Genomic DNA, 22,872 nt, shown 5'->3' with positions numbered 1-22,872 from the left:
CCCCCAACACACACTCATAAATTCACAACCAGGACCTCTGTTGGAGTTCATTTGCAGCGACAAGTATCTGAACATATGGCACCTGCGTGTCTGTGCATCTTTTCTTATCTTCACCACTTATGCACATCAGCTGATCTGACTCATCTGTTCATCGCTGTAGTCTCGTCCCACATCAGAATACTGTCTCCTCTCATGAAGCCTCGCTGTTGTTTGAGGTTGCTGTCTACGTTTTATGTAAGAACTGTTCTTGGTTGTCACCTGTATGAACGGCGAGTGGCTTGCCTCTCCTCGTTCCTGTACTGTACACTCCTGGCACAAAGTTGGGTTTTTTTTTCATGCACTTTGGATTCTTTTTTTTTTTACATTTCTATAATATAGTGAATAACAGTCACAGTCAATAACAGATGTCATTTTCCGGGCAAATTACTGATTACTATAGTTTTACCACTGCCAAAACATTTGTGCCCGTCTGTAGAGGTCGCAGGACATATGGCACCTACTACAAGTGGAGAAAAATAAGATCTGCCACTGCTATAAAAATTAGACACAAACACACAAAAATCCAAACAACCTTTGTTTAGGATGCTATGGGAGTTGAAAAAAGGTGAATATTAGTGAACTCCAGCCTCCTGTCTGCTGACCGACTTCATGACTCTGTAGTTTCCTGACTTTCTTTTTTCCCCCCACCATAACTATTGCCACTAGTGGGCACTGTCACGTGAAAACATTTTGGTGAAACTGATCTCGTCTCAGGAGAGTGATTTTTAAAAAGTAATTTCGTCTGTTTTCGTCTGTTTGTGAGCAGGTTGCTCTAGTGTATCTTTAAACTGTGATATCGACTGCTGTAGTCTGTATATGTATATTCAACACGCCTGTCTGTGCGCACACACACACGCACACAGTCTCTCTAATGTCAGCACTGGTTAGCTGCAGGAACATCCGTCATGCTGCTGGCAGGCTGCAGCATCACTAAGGACTGGAGGTCAAAGGTCAGAGGTCAGGGTGGGAGGCAAGGACAGAGCCCAGGGCCTTGCACACAAAGTTGCATACATGTGCACACACACGTGCACACAAACACACACAAGGCGTTTGTCCCTGATGTTGTGGTCACCTCCCCTGCAGCAGAACAGTGTTTTCTCCCCTAGAGGACGGCAAAGTCAAAACTCGACAACCTTCCCTCTCTTTTCCTTTATTTGCCTCCTCTGTCCTTTCCTTCTCTCCTTACCTTTCATCTTGTTCTTTATTTATTTTCCTCCTCATATTTCATTTCTTTTCCTATATTCATCCCCTTCCCAAGCTTCTCTTCCTACCTCCCTTCTTCCTTCTGCGTGCCTACATCCACGTTTTTATTTGGTTCCTTCGTAGCCGAGGCTCGTTAAGGTCGTTAGCTGCCGCGTGTGGTCAAACCACACTGACATCCGCCTCTTTCACACCACCGCTGTCTCCAGAGAGAGTAGGGAGAGCCGGGCATTCCACCACAGCTGTCCTGCCAGATGTGCTTCAGCGCTTTCTCTCTGTAGTCAGAGATTGTTCTGTGTTCTGTAAACTTTGGTTTGCACTGACAGCTGTCGGTGTTTGCCTTGAAGGACACAGTTATATCTGTGTTAGGAAGAAGCACTGGAGGTGTGTTTGATTGTTAAATTATTTGGAAAAAGAGACATAGAAACATCTATAATGTAGCATCACAGTGGCTGTAAATATATATCATTATGTTGCACTGGAAAAGTTCCGCAACCCTACCAACAAATTTCCAAACCATAGCTGATGTAAACGGGGCCGGTGGTCTAATAAGTTTTGCTGACAGTAATATGGATCATGGGATATGTAGTTGTAGATGCTTTTAGATCCCTCTTTGTACAGTTGACACTGAACAAAACCATAGCAGTGAGTTGTGTTGTTGTATTTGATATATATATATGTGTGTGTTTATGTGGTGACATTCCTCAAGTAAGGAAGTCATGTCTCACCAAAGAAATGCACAAGGAAATACAGCTGTGTGTGTGTCTACAAATATAAACATCTAAAGATGTGTGTGTGTGCATGTACACGTTTGACGCAGTATGTGTGCCTCTGTTTGTGTGTGTGTGTATGTGTGTGTGAGTTTGTGAATTGTTTCGTTCAGATATCTCACCTTTCTGACAGGAAGTCAATTTCCTATTTGCAGTTTGTTCTGGCAGCGATTGGTCCAGTCTGAGTTGATTTGTCTTCATCAGAACCAATCAGATCTCCGCAGTGAACAACTGATTGATCATGTGACCTCTGGGTTTGCATCGTGTCACAGACTGGTGCGGCTTTATTCTCCACCTGTATGTACCTTCGCATCTGCATTTCGGATGACTTTAACGATGTGTGTGCACGCATGTGTGCGATTGCTCGTGCCTTCCTGCAGTGAAAATCTATCAAGAGAAGAAAGAAAAGAGCTTGTCTGTGGTAACTGCAACCTCTGCTATTCATCGCTGTCATTATAGCATTTGAAGCCGCCATATTATTCTGTTTTCTGCTTCTCTCATTGTGTTTACTTGTGTGTGTGGATGAAATGGTTCAACTGTCTCGCATTCAGCAGTGATACAGCAGCTATTTTTCCTCTGTGCCTGACCTAATTGTGGGCTCATTCGACCAACTGCTGAGTTTGTTTGGACGCTTCTTTTGCGCTCAGAGCCCCTACTTAATGTCCATGCAGAGCTCATTAAAGCACAGAAAAAGCCTGCCATAAACACATACACACACACACACACACACACACACAGAGATAAGTGACTCCTGGTGGAGACAAGATGCACTGTGTATAAACAGTTTGTAAAAATCAGTCAATCAATAAATAATATTAATAATACTAATAATAAATAATGGATTTCTTTTTCAAGAGCTCTTTTTCTGGGGTGTTACTCCCTCCCTGTGTAATCTTTTCCAGGAAGTATTAAAACAAAAGTCATCTAGCTTTTCTTTTTATGTGCTTGTTTGCACACTACTTTGTAGTGACATTTGTGAGCCTACAATCATAATAGAACACATCTTTTAAGGATTTAAGCGAATGCACTGGCAGCCAGGTTGCTGTAGGTTCGGCAAATTTGCATCCTGTAGACAACTACTGGACAATAAGGTGACAGCGGTGGCAGTTTTAGGAATGACAAGACATAGTTCATGGATTCATCTACTGCACCGTGAAAACTGTGACGTTTGAAGTGCACCTGGAAGTTTTAGTGCAAGTTCATTGATCTTCTGAAATAAACAACCCTGAAGAGGATTGTGTGCAAGTACACACAGTGAAATGTGTCCTGAGCTGCTCCTTGCCTGTGCAAAACATTATAAACAAAAAGTACATTTAAATTAAAACACTGAAAATGTACATTGTGCAAATGGAATGTTAAAGTGCTTTGTGCCATATTGGCACAGCAATATATAGACAGAGCAATGCAAGGAGAATAGACAAAAGGGCCAAAGTAAAGTAAACAGTAACTGACAAGAGTAATGTGAAATGGGATGGATGGATTTAAACACTATCATTTGACATAGCTTAAATGATAAACATTGTTTGTGGTTTGATCTTTAACACCTACAGTTTTGAATGTAATCATTTTTCACTTTCAATTCAGCTCAGTTTTATGTATACAGCGCCAAATCACAACAACAGTCGCCTCAAGGCACTTTATATTGTAGGGTAGACCCTACAATAATACATACAGAGAAAAACCCAACAATCACATGACCCCTTATGAGCAAGCACTTTGGCAACAATGGGAAGAAAAAACTCCCTTTTAACAGGAAGAAAACTTCAGCAGAAGTTTTCTTTTTTTTTTTTTCATAAGTCCAACAGACTTCATAAAAAAAATCCCGGTTATTTCTGGAGCAAAGGGATGTGTGTTTTGGTGTTTTGGTTTTTTTTTTTTGGTTTTTTTCAAATGCACACGTTTGGCTTTTGGATCAAATCCAAATTAAGACCTTATACCACACTTACATACTGTATAAGTTAAAAAATTAACCCTGCTTTCATCCACATGTACAAATAATGAACCCCAGGAATAAACTGAAGTGTCTTCAGGTATTCTGTCCCTCACTGTTAAACTTTTGTATTTATGTCAAGCAGAGCTATAGCTCAGAGAAGCATCAAAGTCAAGCACAGGCTCATTCCTGGCAGATTAGCCCCTCCCAGTGTGAGTGTTTGGTACACTACTGTCTTAAATGTAATTTTGCCCCTTAAATATCACAATATTATTCCTCAGACACATGTCATTAGTAAGTACTTACGTTTAGATTGATATTAATGCACTATTCGAGAGTTTAGAATCAAAAAACTTAATGTAAAAATGCCATCACTGACTGCAAGAATAAGATACGACATGTGCATCAACCACCTTGACACTGACCCTGAATAAACGAAAAAACCCTCACATTGGATGATAATGCATTGACTCTGAATCCTGAACAGAAATCCCATAATGCCATGAAGTCATTTCATACGAATATATTTTCACAGCAGAATGTTCTGCAGTATTCTGGGGTAAATCCAGTCTTTCAGTGTGACCTCTATAAGAGATACAATCAATAAAGTTACCTTCTTTAACCTGTTGTCTGACATCATAACCAAATATTTCTGATGCTGCTTCACCTGCGTGAACTCAATTAATCAATAACATTGGAGCCATTGTGCTCTGACTCAATCACTGTTTCACAGGATGCTCAAGTGTTCGATGTGAAGCATGAGTCATCACGCTAACCGCTAAGCGCACACACAGAGCAGGATTTCTTCTGGCCTCTACACGCTTTAGATAACAGAGCCACTGAAGAGGAGGCGTTCACATTAAAAGGATTGGGCTGGTAGGGGTTGCCGTGGTGACCCCTGCAAAGGCAGCCCTCCAAAAGTTTTATCTTCCTTTTTTTTCACATAAAAAGATTTTTTTCCGTTTCCCTTTTCTTTCTTTCAAAACTGGAGCGCGAGACGGTTGAACTCAAAAAGCTCGAGGAGATCAGACGGAGAAAGCAGCTGCCTAGACGGCGGCGGTCTGTGAGGGAATCGGGAAGTAAAAAAAAAAAAAAAGAGTAAAGGGAGACGAACAAAGCAAGGTACGAGCTGTACCGCAGGGTCACAGTCGGTCCCGCCCCCAGACTGTGTTGTCTGTTAGTGAAAGCCGTCAGTGAGGTCGCAGCTCGGCTCATTGTCTGACTTCACTTTGCAGCTCAGCTTCAGTGCACATCCACACACAGTAAACGAAGAGCTGGCTTTGTATATTTGTGTGTGTTTTTGGGGAAGGAATAGAAGGGGGGAATCGGGGGAGGGTGAAGGTGTATTGTAATATTGTATTTGTGGTCACACATGAGAAGATGTAGTTCACTTCCTGTTTCCCGTTCTTGCTAATTTAACAAGAAGGCTGAGCATGAAAGAGAAGAGCTGTAGTAGTGTATTTATGACAGTGAGTACATGGAACTTCTTCTTTGGAACTTCTTTGGAACTTCGGACCAAGCATATGGCTGCACGTCTTCACATCTCACTGCATTTTCTGTCCTTCCAACATTTTGGGCTCTTAAAAGTCTGAAACCAGGAAGGCATCTGATTGACCAAAAATGATTCTGCAGCACAACAGCAAGCACAAATGAACTTCCAGAGTGGAAAACATGGACAGAGCTTCTGAGACACAAGAAAAGATTTCCTGTCCTGCAGAAGTCTTTGGGAAACACTTTTCTGTTGAGTTTATGGACTAAGTCACTGTTTTGGTTCATAACAAAATTAAGTCAGTTTGGCATGCTCATTGGCTAATGGTATAGGGTTAACAAATCATTATACAGACACAGGCTTCAAAATGGGACTGGAAACCATGGGTGATGCCGTGGTAGCTATATTCATCTTTTATGTCATCTATGAGTCACACAGAAACAGCTTCAGCCCACAGACCAAATATAAACACTAAATATAGCCACTGCAATTCCATTTAGTAGTGTCTGAAATGTGAACTTTGATCATATTCGAGGAGAAGATGGATTGGCAAACTGTCCTCTAGTGGCCAATTCACTGCATTTACCAGCATTCCCACATTGGCTTTATATTCCTTTCACGAGTCCTAATTTACTACTCCAATTGTCTGGTCTGCAAACTAGTATTACATAAAGAAACAGAAGATGCAGAGATGGGAACTGATGTTCAATTTACTGAACTTAAGAGAAGTTCAATGATGAATGAAAAGTTACCCATACTTTGCTGTCTGGAACTTTTTGCACAATACTCTACTGGCAGCTCTCAAAAAGTTAGAAATGTCAAAAATATAGAAACACAAAGGACGTGGGATCTTCCTTTCATTCATTTTCTATGAGAAGTACTGAATCTCTGGAAAGGAGAAAAAATACCTCTCGCTGTGAGTTAGGAACATAAACCGATTGACAGTCGACATCTGATAACCAATCATCATCTCAATTTTTTATGTGCATTAAAACTAATTTACTTGAAGAATATTTCTTAATATAACAGCTCATAATGAAAGAGAAATAACGAACATAGACAAGAGTACTGGGCTAGAGGCAGGTGTCAAAAGCAAAAGAAAGAGGCTCATAGTGAGAGGCTGGACACTTGCTGACACGATTGTTTAGACAGAGAAAAGGATGTGCAGCAAGTCAGGGTGATTAAGGATAGATGTGGAAAGAGACTGTGCTGAGAACATGTATTTTACACGTATTTTAAAGGGCTGATGAATGAAGAAAATGAGAGAGAGGATGGATGGAGGACAGTGAATGAATCAGGATGGATGCACAGGATTATTAAGGAGGAAGTGAGGGCAGCGGTGAAGAGGATGAGGAGTGAGAGGGGACACCTGTGGAGGTATGGAGATGTCTGGGTGAGAGGGCAGTGGGCTTTTAAACCACATTGTTTAACAGTCCTGTGGAGCGAGAGGATGTGTAAGGAATGGACAACAAGATTTCCAAGCGCAAGCCTGATGTGCAGAACTGTAGTAACCACAGAGGGTTAAAACATGACGCTATGCGAATACATTACTAGTAACGTTTGATTGGTCTTGAATTTACTCCGCCCCCCTTTTGGTCGTCAGGCTCTTTGATTCACTCTCTTATGGCTCCACCCACCCTGCAGGCATGCGAATAACTTCAATACTTCTTATCATATGTTAAAACTCTACTCATAGGCTCAAGAAATGGCTTCTGCCTTTACAGCGGGGCATCTGAAAGTGTCCCCTAAATCATGTCCAGCTTTGTCTCATCTCACTCTGACTGGCTGAGTGTCTGTCTGTCTGTCTGTCTGTCTGCCATCGAGTGTTTGAGGAAAAAAGAAGCTATAAGTCAAAGTGTGAGCAGAAGAGCTAAAAGTGATTTGACCAAAGGGAAAAAAAAGGAATAGAGAAGAAAAAGTGGAGAAGCGAGAGAAAGCAGAACACTTAAGAGAGAAAATCGACTTTGAAAAATGAGAAAGAGGGAGCGACGGGTCAGAGCGGCACCAATAAAGCGAAAAGAAAGATAAAAGATTCAGTCTTGGCAGGAGAAACTGAGGCCTTTTCCTGAGAGCTCTTCAGCCCGGTGGACGCATCCAGCTTCCCTCTCCGCTCTCCCACAGCCATTTAACTGATTTAATTCTCCAAAATGGAGTCTCTCTGTCAGTCTGAGCAGTTTTTTTCTCAGCTGTCACATTTGAGACGCTCTCCTCAGCCTGTTCCACAGTAAATCTGTTTAACAGCAGCACATAAAAAAACACATAAATTCAAAGGATGAGCTACGTAAAACAGCACAACAAGTATGCCAGAACCTAATAAAGACTGCAGTACAGCTGACTACTGACAGCGTTATCCAATGCAATGCAATAAGCTAATGCTAACCGATGAGGTACTATGGGCAGACATGCTGCAGACAACACCAAGAAAGGCTCAAGGCTGACAGACGGCAAATATCTGATGAGTCAGTCAGAGCTCAAGTTAAATTTAAAGCGACTCGGATAACTGGCCCAGTTCTGAAAAAAGTCCAAATAGGGGCATAACATGGAAATATTAGTGGGAATGTTAAAGGAATATGAAGATGAAAATCTGTTCCTGTGAGAACGTTGCTCTGCTGAAATACATTCGATGGGATGGTGGTCTGCGCATGAACAGGTAGCTGTGTGGCGCCATGCACCGCAACCTTGCAGGTTAAGTCTCCATTTGGAGACACGTCTGTTCAAAGTAAACATTTATTTGTCTTAAAAAGTGAAATCTGTCAGGTTTGGGACTTTGTGTTCAGGCATTGTGTTTCCCACTAAGCGGGTAAAAGTTCACTTGTCTGCATCATCATCATGTTTGTGGCGATTTAGCTGGTCTCCTCTTCTTTACTTTCTATATTTTGGAAATTAAACCTCTGGCGGTTTAAGTCTCCGCATGTTGCTGGCAGCAGTTCTTGCAAATTGAACCATTTAGTGAACTACCAGTCGGACCGCAGGAGTGCGGCACGTCGAGTGCAGGACAAAAGGACAGTTTAAAAAGGACAGGCCACTCAAACAGTCAGCAGACCCCACATGTGCAGTGTGTTTATTCTTTTGTGGACAGTGTGAAAAGGAAGCCTGGAGCTGTGAATAGAGCACACTGCTGGATAGCGACCATTGCATTATCACAGGCCTGACAGACAGAGAGGGGTGTCGCGCCACACTGCCACTTTACTTACCACTGAAATTTCTCCTTTATGCTTCTATACGGTGCTTTTCATGCAGGTACGTGCCTTTGCGCCTTTTTATATTCTCCATTGTGTGCTCCTGCTGCTGCTGCTGCTGGAGACTCACCGGCTGGAGAATGCGCAGGCTAATGCAGAGAGCTCCTCTGCCTGTGTTGAGGCTGTGTTAAAAGGGGTCTTTATGTCAGTTCCTTCACCATCTGAAGTCCTGAGAGAGCCTCGGGGACGGCAGAAAACAGACTGCGAAAACACTCGGTAATTCATATTCAGCGGCTCGGTTTTGTGGGTAGATTTGCCTTTGATGTGATTCCCATTGTTAACCTGTTCATATAATAGGATCATGCTCAGAATTTTTCCAGGAAGAAATGATGATGATGACATCAAATAGTGCTTCAGTATGCCTAGCCTTGTGACCAATGAGCTCTTTTGTATCATTATTATATAATGTGTCCATATTATATAATCTGCGCTAAATAATACACAGCATATTTCACAGGTTGAAGTTTGAAGAAGGTTCAACTTCACCAAAAATATGGTTTGATAACTTGGCTGTACTCTTGTAGATTTCTTAAAGGTATTTAGAATCTCACTTGCAGATAAAACATAGATTTCACATCACTTCATTTCCTGTTTTTATTAAAGTATGCGTTAGTTCCCCCTCTTATGTCAAGACTGGGTATATACATCCATCCGTTCCCCCCGATGCCTCCACACTCATCACTGAGAGTGTAAATCAGCTGATCGTTCGCCACGCCCCGTTTGGTGGCATGGCGAACGGGGAAGTTTATCCACTTTGCATATTGCCCAAGGGTTGCAGGGTTTTTTTTCTCTCCATCAAAACTCTTTGTTTTTTAAATTATTTCCTTAAAAGTGCGTCTGTATTTGACAGTCTATTCCGACACCTTGAATTTTGCTAGTCAGCTTTTTACCTCAACAGATGTGAGTGTCCTTGTTGGAATGTATTTTATTTGATTCCTCACATTTCTTTATGAGTGATTTTTTTTTTTTTTTTTTACTTTGCAGCGATGTTTAAATACCAACACTCTTCTGCAATCAAAATGGACATGATTGTGTAGTGGTAATCATTGCACCGGCTTTTAAAAAGCATAGTCTGCATCCACATGCGCATGAAAAAATAAAAATATGCAAAGATTTAAATAAGATCTGGTCTCGGTCTGACTGAAGTAGTGCTGAAACTGTGGTTTGTGTCCTCTGGGAGAAACAGAAAAGGGGACATTGTGGCCAGAACCCAGCATGTATACTGGTGTGACCGGGTGATTTGTGGAGTCATCGTTAATGCTGACTGATATAAACTGGCTTTGGAGTAACATCCAGATGACGATGTTTTCTTCAGGAAAGCTTTGCTTATTTAAGCTCTATGATCCTAAAACATGTTTGATTTTTTTTAAACATCATGCCTTTGTAGTACTACCTCAGCTACTAAACTACTACCTGCAGTCCAGACCTGTCAATACTGATAACATTTGCTGTATTAATAAAATAAGAATACTACAAAGAAGACCCCAAACTGCTCAGCAGCTGAACTCCTGCACCAGCCAGCAGCTGTTAACAGAGATGCTGGCAGATTACCCAGCTTATTGATGTTGCTCGTATAATAACTGTGGGGTTTAAATGACATGCAAATCATTGTTTTCTGTTTTATTTACAGTAATAAAGTCATTAAGTTCTAGTTTTAGCCAAGGGTGATTTTTGTGTGTTATAAGATAGCGCTAGCAGGGATTAGCTTAGTTTAGCATAAAGACTGAAAACATCTGGAAGCAGAAAATTCTCCACATTTGCTATTTTCGACACTTTGTCATATGCAAATAAAAAAACTGAGTGGGATTAAACCTCTGAAGCCAAACTGGTTTTACATTTGGATTATTTTGTAGATTAATCAAACTGGATGTTGTTCATACATTTGCCACAGTTGTGGGATAGAAACTGCTCTGTGTGCAGCACTCGATGGAGTCATCCGCCGCTTGTTTTGTTCTTTCTGTTTTTGAAAGTGACCTCCTGCCTGCTCTCGCTGCACATTGACCTCTGACCTCCTTTACTGAAACAGGAACCATGTCTTCATGTTGAAAAGAAAACAAAGAAAAGAGGAAACAAACACCTGTGCGCACTGACTGCATACAAAGTAGCTCTGGGTAAAAACATATAATTGTTAGTCATCCTTGAAGGATAAACACATATTTATCATTTTCACAGCTTTTATTAGAGCAGGGTAGGACAGAATGCCGATATTGTTCCGTATCTTTTTCCGAGTAAAGCAAACAAGAGGACTGCGGAGGTGTTTGCTGAGTGGCATGTGCTCGTTCTCAGAAATTCATTTCTCACAATTTGCTGGAAGGCCAGAAAACATATTTATAACATTTATAACTATGACACCTGGTCTTTGACTTTCAGCTTTCTGCTGTTGGATTTTTCCAAGTCATGGCAGGAATCTTTCTAATTTTATTTAGAGCTTCAATTGCCAGGCCTTTTTGTCCTTCTGGTTAACAACTGAAAGTTAAAGAACAAAAGCAAAAATGCACAGCTCTCCTCTCTGGAATATTTTCAATAGCCTTTAGTCGAGGTTTGAATGTTTGAAGCTTTGTTCTCAGAGGAAGGCTGGTGTTGAAATGCTCGAGAGAGTTTTGTGTTTTTAACTTGCTCTTTGAACAGATGGATTGACTTAAGGCTTCATAACCTCTCTCTGTGAACAGAACCTTGGTGTTTGTTTGCTCAATGAAACTCAATTTATCCACAGTAAGCAGCAAGGGCAACTGTCTTGACTTTATAAACTCATAAAGTGCTGCATGCTTAGTCTGCACCAAACTGGAGGACAGAAATTTCACTTTCACTTTGCGGTTCAACAGCCTGATTAGAGGCTGTGACACAGTCCCGCTGCGGTATTTATCCCTAATGGAACTGTGCGTTACTTTATTGTGAGCACGGTATATCAACTTGGATGGATCTTCCATCAAACAAACCTTGTAAATCATAATGATTTTGTGAAAATAGTCTACTTTGAAGAGCTTATTCAGTTCTACTGTTTTCTTTTGTTTGTACCTGAAATGTGTGAGTAGATGGAAAGAAACGTCCCATTTTATCTCATTGATAACTTTATCTTATGATAACTGCAACGTAAGGATAAAAAACTGAGGCTAAAGTTCTGAGCTGGACTCTCTCAAAGTAAACGTGTCACTGCAGATGACTTTTCCTTTCTGTTAAAGGGAGTTCCTCCTCCTGACTGTGATGTATTCGTATTTTATTTTGAATTCATTTTAATTTGTTGTTTTCCCAGCTGAATTTCTAGTGGATACTCATTTTTAAAAAAAATCAAATTTCTGCTCTTCTATCATTTTTTTTATGTTTAATGACATCTTACTCACTGGGAGATTTTTTTTCCCCCTTTCTATAACCCCTTTGGTTCTCTGATTGGAGGGCCACTCCAAAAGTGTAAAGGAGACATATTAGGTCAGGGTGGCTGATGTGTATGCGGCACATCCAGTTTTGTGGCTCCAGTACAGCCACAGTCTGATGACCAGTGAGCACCTCCTCTGCTGTAGTTTGAGTTTAAGAGCCTTGCTAAAGGGCACTTTAAATGAAGTGAGGACAAGTGGCTTTCTGTTACTTTCCACAGGCAGATTTTTCAAACCACGCTGCTAAAGATCATCTGCACACATTGCATGTTGCATTATTATTGAGCAACGTGTAGTTTTGTACAAGCATCCAGTTTTGAAACTGTCCTTTTATAGCTTTGATAAAAAGATTAAAAAAAATGGCAGCTGTCCTTTAAATGCTCATCTTTTAAACACAAGGTTCAGTAATGAGCAGCTTCCTGTTAGCTTTTATCGCCTTTCACAACCTTCTTGTTCAGATGGTTGCAAAACAGAAGGCTACCTGTGAATTTAGAGCATTTTAAGGCCAATATGCAAAGATTGAGAATGAACATCCAAGCTTTTTTTATTAATATGTTTTAATCACTTGAACATTTTTAATCATGATTTCAAAATGTCCTTAAGGCTTTATTACTTGCAGAAGAGAAATATTTTGTGTGTTTTGTGGGTCATTTTAGACACTTTGCCACAAAATTCTACGGGTCATGATTCATACCTTTGCATAGACTGAAATTCACTTTGAACAGAACATAACACGGAAATATAAAAAACAGTTGATCTGTTTTAGGCCATTTAGTAAATTCTAATAATATTTTTATTGACTGATTCTGAGCTCCGTGTACGATTATGAATTTTTCAGTCTAGGATTCCACGATTAAATTATAAAGAACAGAGTTACATGTTAAGCTAAAAGACCGACCTGTCTGATTTAGAGCTACACATTCCAAATTAAAGTCCTATTTATAAACTCATGCGGCTTAAAGGCCAAGATCTTCTGCACCTTTCAGCACCTGTCAGGTCTTATGCTCCAAACAACACTCGTAGCATTTCGCATTCTCCCGCATAAATGTTAACCCATGCTAAAATTACATACAGTATCTGCCTCGGAGCCTTGTGTAACCTAGCTTTGATTCAGCGCTGTTGTGACCCACTTCTAGATCAATGACATCTGGAGGAGGAGAAGGTGGCAGGGAGGAAGGGAGGGAAGGTTGCTGGGAAGTGCTGATGATGTCTAACAAACGCGCCCGGCGGGAGGTAACCTCTGGAGCAGGTAGCGTGGAGGAGGCGCTAAACGAGAACGATGTCCAACTGTGTCTTTCATTATGAACAGATGCTGCCATGATGGTAGGGAGGAGGACGAGGAGGCAGAATTCAAGAGGAGGAACAGGGAGACTTCCTCCTTAATTCAAGGAGGAGAATGTATTAATAAGAAGGGACGCAGAGGAAAGAGCAGGAAGATCGAGGAAAAGAAAGGAGCGCGTGAGGTGAAGAAGAGCTAACAATCCAGAGGGGGAGCTCTAGGAAAAGACGAAAAATGTACAGAGCAAGAAAAATAGAATAAAAAGAAAAAGAGAGAGATGAGGAAGACCTTACTTAGAGACTGTAATCCCTGAAAAGTGCAGCAGCACCTCTGGCCATGGATACATGCTTAAATATCACACTTCACTACTGTTAAAATCGAAAGTTAATGCCAGATCACAGCACACTGCAGCCAATTGCTGCAGCGTGTGCGTGTGCACGTGTGTGCAAGTATGTGTGCACGTGTGGGTCTATATGTTCCTCCAGGTTCATTGTACAACTTGGTTCAGCCCGATTCATTACTTGAAGGTCACTAATGCCTTGACACATAAATACACACCCACAGTGTATTGAATTAAATGTTCATAATACTGCGACTGTAGCAGACTATTGAGGCGCATTCAAGTTGAACAAGAAGAGATTTTTTGCGCGTTGACCTCCAGACGGCCGTCTGAGTTTATTTACCTCAAACAACAATGAACTCACTGCAGAGATGTTAGCTGTATCTAATTCCGTTTATGAGCCTTTATATTCACTTTTGATGGCATTAGAAGTGCCTTAATATTGAGCCTGAATGGACCTTTGGTGATTGGTCACTCTCAAGCAGAGCAATCTCAGGTGATTGTGTAGTTTGCATGTAAAATTAAAGCAATCCAATGAACTTCAAGTACCACATTTACAATAAAAGTGATTATAAGTTGGATTATAAGTTACATGTTTTTTATTTTGCATGTTTTTATTATGATTATCATAATTATTATGACAGTTGATTGTAAAGTATATACAGTAAGAACCCTGTGCAGAAGTGCGTATAGTGCGGTGGTTTACACATTTGCTTAAAAAGCGATCTCCCAGCAGGAGATCAGATTCCTTTGGGGTTGTATCAGGAAGGACATCCGGCATCAAACATGTGGAGCTTTCCGCTGTGGCGGTCCTTTGTCAGTGAGGGAGCAGCCGAAAGTAGCTTTATGTAGAAATACGCAGAATTAGTTGTAGATAATTATAAAGACATAACGGCACGAGCAGTGCTGTAGGAGGGGCTCCAGAGTCACACCTGTAAACAGCCTGTCCACATGGCTAGCTAACAACTGCAATGCAAGTGAGCTGTGGCTCTGTGAGACCTCTTTCTGTCACTGTATTCACAGGTGCCTGAGGGATCAGTAATGAGGATCAGCATGTATACTTGCACAAACACTGCATGTAAAGCAGCAGAAATGTTTGGAGGGGTATTTGGATCAGAGCTGTAGACATGGGCTACACCAGAGTGACAATAATCAAACACCCGGAGTGCAAAAGAATAAACAGCCATGAGAGCATGGAGAGCTTCAGCAGCCTTTACTCACATTCCTGTTTTATCCACACCTTCTCAGGTGACGACGTTTAGAACAATGGTGCAAAAGTGCATTTCTATGAATCTTCAATATTTCTTTGTACGGAAAATTCAAAGCCAAAGACTCACAAGCTGCCAGTAATAGTGTAATCATTTAAATGACTGAGGGTGCAAGGCATACGTGTGCGTTCATGCAGAACCTGGCCTGACAGAAATGTGCAAAACCGCGCTCGGTCCACCTGACTCAGGCCAACAATGACAGAACAATTAGCAAACGTTAACGTGAGCTTTTGCAAACCTCGGCTCAAGATAGTTTTATTATTATTATTACTTTATTTAAACTGCTCGTTAACAGGAATTAAACTTTTAAATGAAATCGGAAGCTAGCTTATCCAATTAGCCTGTCTCAAACTGTAATGGCTGACTAAATGAACAAAGTTCACATAATCTTATATATTCGTGTCTTGATTTATAAAACATGTAGTTCTGTTTCTAAATTTCTGTTCATACCAAAACGGTTGTTTGACTGAATCCAATGTGACCAGCGAGACTCAATGATTTGGTCTTTTTTTTAACAGCTGTATATAACTGTGGCCATGTGAGTTTATGAATGGTGCACTTATTTTTTTTAAAGATATTTTCAAACTGATCAGTGAATTCATTTTGCGTATTTTGCCCCCACATTTTTTTTTAATTAGCTTCCTTTTTTAAGCATCATTTTTCCTTCAACCAGCTTTCAATTACTCCTACGTTTTTTGGCATTTTTTTCTCATTTCTGAGACATTTTGCATGGAATGTGATATCTACGTTGCGTTACCTGAGGTGTAAGACGTCCGTATCTATCCTCTTGTAGGTGGAGCGTCGTCAAGCACCCAGCTGGAGAGGGGGGCCGGACATAAAAGACTGCCTTAAGACAAAACTAAAGACACAAAGAGCATCTAAAGCTTCTTTTTTTTTCCTCCTTGAATTTACAAAAAGAAAACCGATTCAGTCCTCAAGCTTTTTCTGTCTCTGCTTCAGTTCTGAGGATTTTTTCTCTTCCCTCCTTGCCTGTGGTGGTTGTGAACTGCTTTTTTTGCTTCATGTTTCACTTCGTACAAGTTCCCATCGAGGAGAATCAAAAAACAAATACCTGATTAAAGAAATATTTTTTGGTTGGAGAAATTTTCCCGAATAATGAGGAGTTAATCATCTTTGGTTCCTCTGGGATCTTTTTTTTTTTGTTTTTGTCCCTCCTCATCCTCGGTAGGTCACTTTTTGGGGAGCGGATTTGTACCTTTTCGCCTACGCTGCACTGTTCTCTTTGTGGATGTAACTGACGCCTAAGTGGACTCGTCACGATCGCAGTGGATTATTGGCCTTTTGTGGGTTTTTGCTCTTGTCGCCTCTTTTTATCAGCTGGTTTGAAGCTTCTTTTCTGTGTGAGAACTACACATTGTTTCCCAAAAGTCACATTTTATGGGCCATATTTGAACTTTATTGACCTTTCTCCAAAAGTTGATTCTGTTCATCTGGACATAGCGTTTTGTGGGAGAAAAGTTTTGTCACTCATCCAAGTGACTTCTTCAGTCTCAGCTGACTGCAGGTTCCCCCAATCTTATAAATGGCTCGTCTAGCACAGCACAAGAAGTCTAAGACCAGGCAACAAAGGAAGTTTGACTTACTTGTTGTACGTCGGAAACCACCACAAAATATGGAGAGTGTCCTCAGTGACCAGAAGAGACAAGGATGCAACACCGAGGATGTGGATAAGTGGGTGAAGAATTTGTCTGACAGACAGCTCACCAAAACAAAGAAAAACATCCTTGCTAAAGGGTTGGATTTTGCTGTCACACCAAGACAAATCCCACTAGTGGAGCTGATCGCAGCCACAGAAACAGCAATTCGTAACAACAATATTGCAGAAGTGGAAGCAGAGCAACTACGGACGAAAGTTTCGGCCTGTCTCAGCAACGCAAAGCCCCCAGCATCCAATATCACCATGGAGGAGAGGAAGGCACTCACATCACTTAGTGATGACAACAACATTATCATCCTTCCAGCAGACAAGGGTAGGTGCACAGTACTGCTAAACCAGAAAGGCTATCATGAGAAAAATTTGTCACAACTCAGTGACGAAAATACTTATGAGCCCCTGAAACGAGGCCCAGGAAGTGGTTACAGGAAGAGGGTGATAGACTGTCTGAAGCAGTTAGAACAAGACAAGGCTATTGACCGGACCTCGCATCACAGGCTATACCCAAGGGAGTCTACACCAAGTCTGTATGGTTTACCGAAAATACATAAACAGGGTGCACCTTTAAGACCGATTGTCTGCATGATCAACTTGGTCACCTATAACATCTCCAAGTTTCTGGCTTCGATCCTCAACCCGCTGGTGGGCAGCTCTGAACACCACATCCAGTTGTTGAGAAGGTGAGAAATGTTATTATGGAGTCAGATGAAACAATGGTCTCGTACGACGTTACATCTCTCTTCACTTGCATCCCAGTCACGGAAGCGTTGGAGGTAGTCCGTAAGAGATTACAGGATGACACCAACCTCAGCAACAGGACCACTCTCAGCATCGACCAAGTGTGTTTGCTTTTGGAACTGTGTCTTCATTCCACCTACTTCACATACAAGGGTCAGTTCTACAGGCAGAAACATGGGTGCGCCATGGGCTCCCCAGTTTCGCCCATCGTGGCCAATTTGTACATGGAAGAAGTGGAAAAGATGGCTTTGCTATCCTACCCTGGAACACCACGAAACCATTGGTTCAGATATGTGGATGACACCTGGGTGAAAATCAAATCTCAGGACATACTACATTTCACGGATCACATTAACTCGGTGGACCGACACCGTCACCAGGGAGGATATGAAAAGTGGTAGGTTAGCCTTCTTAGACTGTGAGATTTCCATCAGTAATTTGGGACATCTAAAAGCTGACGTGTACCGTAAACCAGTGCATACGGATCAGGTTGCCATCCATTGGAGCACAAACTGGGTGTCATCAGGACGCTACAACACAGAGCGAACATCATCCCCACTGACACAGCGGCCAGGGAGGCAGAAGAACAGCACATCAAGAAGGCCCTGAGTAAATGTGGTTATCCCAGCTGGACTTTTGTCAAAGCTGGAAAGGCACCTAAAGAAAGCTCCAGCCGATCCAGGAGAGACGGACAACCGCTGCCCAAGCGAAAACCTGTAGTGATCCCATATGTGTCAGGAATATCAGAGCAGTTAAGATGCAATTTTTCTAAACACTGGGTCTCTGTGGCTTTTAAACCCCAAAACACGCTGTGCCAAAAACTGGTCCACCCCAAGGATCGGGTCCTCCAACACAAACAGAGTAACATAGTGTACGCTGTTAAGTGTCAGGAGGATTGCCAGGATTTATACATCAGGGAAACCAAACAACCTTTGGCGAAGCGGATGGCACAACACAGAAGAGCTACCTCGTCAGGCCAGGACTCTGCAGTCTATTTACACCTACAGGCCAGTGGACACTCTTTCAATGATGAGGATGTACAAATCCTGGACAGGGAGGAACGCTGGTTTGAGCGCGGAGTCAAGGAGGCCATTTACGTGAAAAGGGAAAGACCATCTCTGAATCGAGGAGGGGGCCTAAGGGTACATCTGTCACCATCTTACAATGCTGTGATTGCAGCCATTCCCTAACTCTCTGTGAATGGTACTCATAGCCATTGATCAGTGGGCTTTGGTCAGTGGGTTTTGGTCAGTGGTTGTTGATCAATGGTCATGAGAATTTGCATAATTACGATTAAGGAACTGACCTCCCAGCCCATTGTTCCTTCAGTGGGCTGGTTTCAGTCATTATGCAAATGAACTGTATATAAGACTGGGGAAACCTGCAGTCAGCTGAGACTGAAGAAGTCACTTGGATGAGTGACGAAACGTTTCTCCCACAAAACGCTACATTCAGATGAACAGAGTCAACTTTTGGAGATTTACTTTCCTGGATGATTGAGAATGCATCAAGAAGATTTATTGACCTTTGTTTCCTTTTTCTGTAGCCCCCGTGCCTGGAGTTGATGAGTGACAGTCAGGGTTCGGAGGACAGGGTGATTGGCAGATAATCAGCCAACCTGCTTTCTCTCACAGGCCGACAGAAAGGCTTGTCAGGGTGGACAGAAACTCACTCCTGCCACTTCACTTCCTTTATAATTGATTTAGAATTGACTGGCCACACTCTTACATTCAGATGTCCTCTTGTTTGTCTTGTAAACTGGAGTCAGATGATAAAATGAAAATCAGTTTAATCTATGTTTCCAGTGTAGAAGTTGCACCGAGCTCAGAGACTGAAAGCTGGAGAAAACTGCTGCATGAAGAAAAAAGGAAAAAGACGATGCATTCATTCATTTTTTTATTCAGGTTACTGATAAAGTTACAGGTCATTAGGTTAAAATTCAGAGAAAAATAAAACAAATCTTTGTATAATTACAAATTTACTAGAATTTATTGATTCTTTCTTCTTTTTTGCACATTCAATTTCTGTTTTATCAAATGAGACATTTTTAGTAAAGTCAATGGACTTATTTGAAGTTTATGAGCATTTTCTTATAATTGGTTGATGAATTCCTGAAAAACCTTTCGATGGAATTAAAACAGCAGCTTTGTTCTGCTTCCGGTTGCTGTGCTGAGCAAACGCCATCATCCTGTATCTAAAACCAAAACTATTATTATTATCTAAAGAACTACAAGCACCAAAAGATAACTGATAACTTTATCATAGTATATACTGTGTCGCAATACATAAATATTCAGACGCGATCATTCTGTCGTGATCTCTCTGTTTAAAGTCTGCTGCTGCTCCATATCCAAACCACAGTCAGCTCCACGTCCTCCTTTACCCCTCCTGTCCAAAAAAGCTCATTTTAACAACAAATAGCTTGGAGATTTCCTTTTTTTTAGGCCATTTAAGATTTAACTGCCAGTGAATCCTGTCATTCAGGCAGTTAGACTCCTTATCGACCTGTTAATCAAATCATTAACGACTGAAGCTCTTATTGACCTGCCAATCAGAGCTTTTCTTTCTTGTATCTTCCAGTAAATAGACTTGTGTAGGACTCAGCTGGTTGGTTGGTTAGTGCTACAGCTTAGTAACAAATGAATAACAGCCGAAAACCAGGATTATTTGTTTGTAAGTACAAAAGTGTGTTTATTCTGACTTATAGCGGTATGTTTATGGGATATAAAGTTGTAAAATGGTGTATGAATTTGAATATTTGTAGTGATCACTGGTTTGCTGTAGAAATCCAACAGAGCAGCTCAGTGGCTTGCTACTGTACCTGTGAATGTACTTTGTATTCAGAGGTTTTTATTAAAATAAATAAGTGCTGATATCATGTACCGCAGCTTTACTTTCTCTTTTCATCTGTTTTCTGCATGTCTGAAGCCAAAAGCAACACACACACACACACACACAGAAAGTTTGCTCTTGTTCCTGAGCACCTTGTATGAGACACCTTAACATATCTATTTTCACGGGAGACCTCAGCGGGGATATCATATTGACTTTGCTTCCAAAGTTTTAATTGCACAATTATGTATCATCTCAAGCTGCTTGATTATTGATCGTGGAAAGCATAAACATGTTTGCAGTGTTGATGAGTAAACCCTCTCTAATGAGCCTGCACTCAGTAAACTAGCTCATGTTTCTACATGACTGTTGTGGAATCTAAAGTAAGGCCCAATCTTCTTAAACCTTTCCGAAATATTGATGATTATCCCTAACTTATTGACTTCAGTAGAAGGCATCACCCCAGAGAGTGTGCTGAAATGTTTCTCCTCCTTCTAAGTGAAAGGCGTGAGTTCTCACACCAGTACAAAGACGGGGAACTGTCCGCATCGGTCTCATCAAGTTAAAAGAATTTCAGCTGATGCGAAGATCCAACAATGAGCTGGTTTAAGTTAGATCAACAGGTTCAGTCAACTCAAGAATTTTCCCACCATTAGTTGCACTTCAAGAAAACCTCATTGTGCAGTAATCTGAATATTTGGTGTCAGTGCAACACTGACTCCATTCTTTGAGGGTTGTGATGCTGCGCTGTAGGGTATTGTTTCATGTACCACATGACTGTGAGGGATAGAGATGGACTAGCTCGTCGTTAACGTGGCCCATTGGTTCATAAAGAATCGACCACTGGGGCTCATGCTTGATATAGACCCGTTCTTTGACCTTAACTTTCAGTGTTTGTTCTGGCAATTGAACAGTTTTTAAGAATAAACTCAGAGGATCAAAGGTCAAAGGATGTGAAATGCAAACATTTCCGAGCGTTCAAATTGACCTGGAGATGAAAAGAAAAGGACAGCGACTCAGAGCGCTTAGTCTTTTTTTATCAGTATAATTAAATATCATGCAGTCACTGAGGCTTCACCGCAGTGAAAATAGCTTTGTGTGTGTGTGTGCGCGGCTGTGCGTGTGTGAAGTTTCTGTGAAATGTGTGTCGTTGCAAACTTTTTGAAGTTTGTGTCTGCTCACTCAGGTACGCTGCTGTCATTTTCTGACTAATTTTCTCCTTCAGTGACAGCTCTACACCTGGTTACACACATGCGCACAAACGCACACACCCCTCTGAGCCCATATACGTGAGCTGCTGTCACTTGGACTATGTGACTAAATTTCTATCAGCTATACTGTGCCTGTGGGTGCACAGTTGAGTATTCTAGCTGACTTTAACCTGTTGAGAATCCAGAGATTTGAACCCGAGTGGGGTCACTGATCTCCTGAACTCTGGTCCACCTATCGTAGGTGCTGTTTACCTTCAGCTCAGGTCAGAAAAAAGAATGACAAGCAGTAGATTTATCAGCCGTAAGCCGTCCACACCTTTGCACAGGTCACTGACATCCACGAGTTTTAGGTCTGTGGTATGCAAAACGTGCAAAATAGTTTTTTCCCTGTGTTAGATCAAACAGATGCCATGAAAAGATTCATATTATATTTTTTAAATGTCTTTCCCTGAACATGAAGGCAGTTTTGCACCAGTCTTATGTTACTGTAGGCTCTTTATAAAACACCTGCAGGAGGCTGTTTTGGTGATTTAAAATAGAACTAAAGTTTCGCGTCTGGATGAGGACAAACTGCACTTTCCTTACAGGTCACACTCATATTACATTAGATTGGAATGAATCATTTTCAGCACAGAACTGAATATAATTAGTTAGTAAATAGACATGTTTTTATATACTAATAGAAGCCAATAAAGTAAATAAAGCTGAAAACTGGACGTTTTTGGAAAACAGTACATGTAAAAATATGTCGGGAGTCTCAAAGATTTGTATATTTTTCTCATGTACTGTGGAGCTTTGCTTCTCACCGGTTTTACACACCAAGCACATTGTAAACAAAATGACAGGAAATTCAGAATTTTTCAGATCTGAATTTGTCCTGTAACGTACATATGCACCAAAAAAATGCACTGAAAAAAAAAAAAGAACTAGAGTCGACATGAAGCTTGTCCTGATGTTTCTAAAGAAGAATAGCTAGAAACTGAATCTCTGGATACACCCAGTTCTCAGGAGAAGGCAGCGGCAGGGAGATTTTCAGGAGTTGAAGCTGTTTCACGGCCGCTTTCGTCCGTACTTCAGGATGCCGGTGGGGCAGTTTGAGCTGAGGAAGCAGAGAAATCATTTCAGAGAGTAAATAACCTCGAGCAGCACCTAGCTGTGTGTCTGAGGTCAAATAGGATTTCCATCATCAGTGCACTTGTTCCCAAATGCTGTGGCCTGATTGGTCAGGTCTGGTTATTTGCAAACAAAAATCTAACTTGGTCAGAAAAAATAAGCAGTGCAAGGTCGTCCTGTGAAATTAGGCTGCATTAAGAATATGCGAGTCCGAAATATATTTAAAACGCAAACTTTACGCATCCGGTGTCTGAAGAACTTTACACCATAAATAAGCCTCAGCTTTAAAAGCTTGATGAAGCTGTAAATATTACATATTCCATGTAGGGCTGCCACGATTAGTCGACTAGTCACGATTATGTCGACTATTAAAATCGTCGA

General features: G+C 41.3%; 1 protein-coding gene across 4 annotated transcripts in view; it reads left to right on the top strand.

The window, feature by feature from the left end:
- Positions 1-22,872, top strand: part of LOC102203450 (protocadherin-1-like) — a 218,037-nt gene that overhangs the window by 147,219 nt on the left and 47,946 nt on the right. The window contains exon 5 of one of the 4 annotated variants that reach the window (XM_005737756.2): positions 15,716-15,812. The exons of the other annotated variants lie outside the window; for them this stretch is intronic. Coding sequence (XP_005737813.1) covers positions 15,716-15,774 — 59 coding nt within the window. The 3' untranslated portion in view covers positions 15,775-15,812. Of the gene's footprint in view, positions 1-15,715; positions 15,813-22,872 lie in introns of those variants that run through there. 4 annotated transcript variants of the gene reach the window in all.

The sequence above is a fragment of the Pundamilia nyererei genome, unplaced genomic scaffold (assembly GCF_000239375.1).
Source record: "Pundamilia nyererei isolate P.nyererei 1_Seehausen unplaced genomic scaffold, PunNye1.0 scaffold00079, whole genome shotgun sequence".
In the NCBI taxonomy this organism is placed as follows: Eukaryota; Metazoa; Chordata; class Actinopteri; order Cichliformes; family Cichlidae; genus Pundamilia; species Pundamilia nyererei.
This window is presented reverse-complemented; position numbering and strand designations above follow the sequence as displayed.